The sequence below is a fragment of the Macrobrachium rosenbergii genome, chromosome 21 (genome assembly GCF_040412425.1).
Source record: "Macrobrachium rosenbergii isolate ZJJX-2024 chromosome 21, ASM4041242v1, whole genome shotgun sequence".
NCBI lineage: Eukaryota > Metazoa > Arthropoda > Malacostraca > Decapoda > Palaemonidae > Macrobrachium > Macrobrachium rosenbergii.
The window spans coordinates 23533144-23533908 of NC_089761.1; the positions used below are offsets into that span (position 1 = coordinate 23533144).

At 45.0% G+C, this 765-nt stretch overlaps 1 protein-coding gene across 1 annotated transcript in view; it reads left to right on the forward strand.

The window, feature by feature from the left end:
- The window catches only part of LOC136849570 (fork head domain-containing protein FD5-like), a 1390-nt gene extending 841 nt beyond the window's left edge, over positions 1 to 549 (forward strand). The window contains exon 1 of the mRNA XM_067122903.1: positions 1 to 549. This exon is cut by the window's left edge and continues 841 nt beyond it. Coding sequence (XP_066979004.1) covers positions 1 to 383 — 383 coding nt within the window. The 3' untranslated portion in view covers positions 384 to 549.
- The last annotated feature ends 216 nt before the right edge of the window (positions 550 to 765 follow it).

Sequence of the window (765 nt, forward strand, 5' to 3'; positions counted from 1 at the left end):
GCGGGATCTGTACGTGCCCCGCTTGCTCCAGGGAATCAGCAGCGGTGCCTCGTCACATGTATTCTCCTTCGACGATCGCCGCCATGAACTTGGCAGCTGCAGCCGCTGCTGCTGCTGCAGCGACTCCGTCGTTGTACGCCGCCGGTTTATTCCACGCCTACCGACCGGAAGTCCTGCCCCATCACATTCCATCAGACATCCCGGTGTACGACGTCCTCCACCCGATGGCGAGACTGGAGCTCCTCGAGAGACACCACCAGAGGCCCTTCCTGTTGCCCGAGCTGCCGCCGCAGGCGATTCCTCCACCCCCGCCCCTGCCGCCTTCGGCAGGTTCGACCGAAGGCAGCGTCTTCAGATATTCGCCGCCCATGAGAACGTTATGACTGTAATGTCTTCTCTCCTGTACTTCAGAGTTATGTACTTCTGTGATTGTAAATTGTTAAGAATCTAAAGATGATATTTTAATATAATACATTTGTATATCTATGAAAAGTATGTATTTTTTATTATTAAAACATCTGAAAATTAAAAATAAAAATGTCTGTTTTACAGCTGTCTTTTTTGTCAAGTCCAACTTTACACAGGTACATCATAAGATAGTTTCAATATCTTTCTTACATATACTGGAATTTAATAAATACAGGTACAATACTGAATGAAAAGATGAAACCAAATGAGAAAATTAATGCATTTTAAAGGTATGAGAGAATCTGCTATATTCTGACACTAAAACATCACTTACAGTTTCGTCCTAAACTACGGACA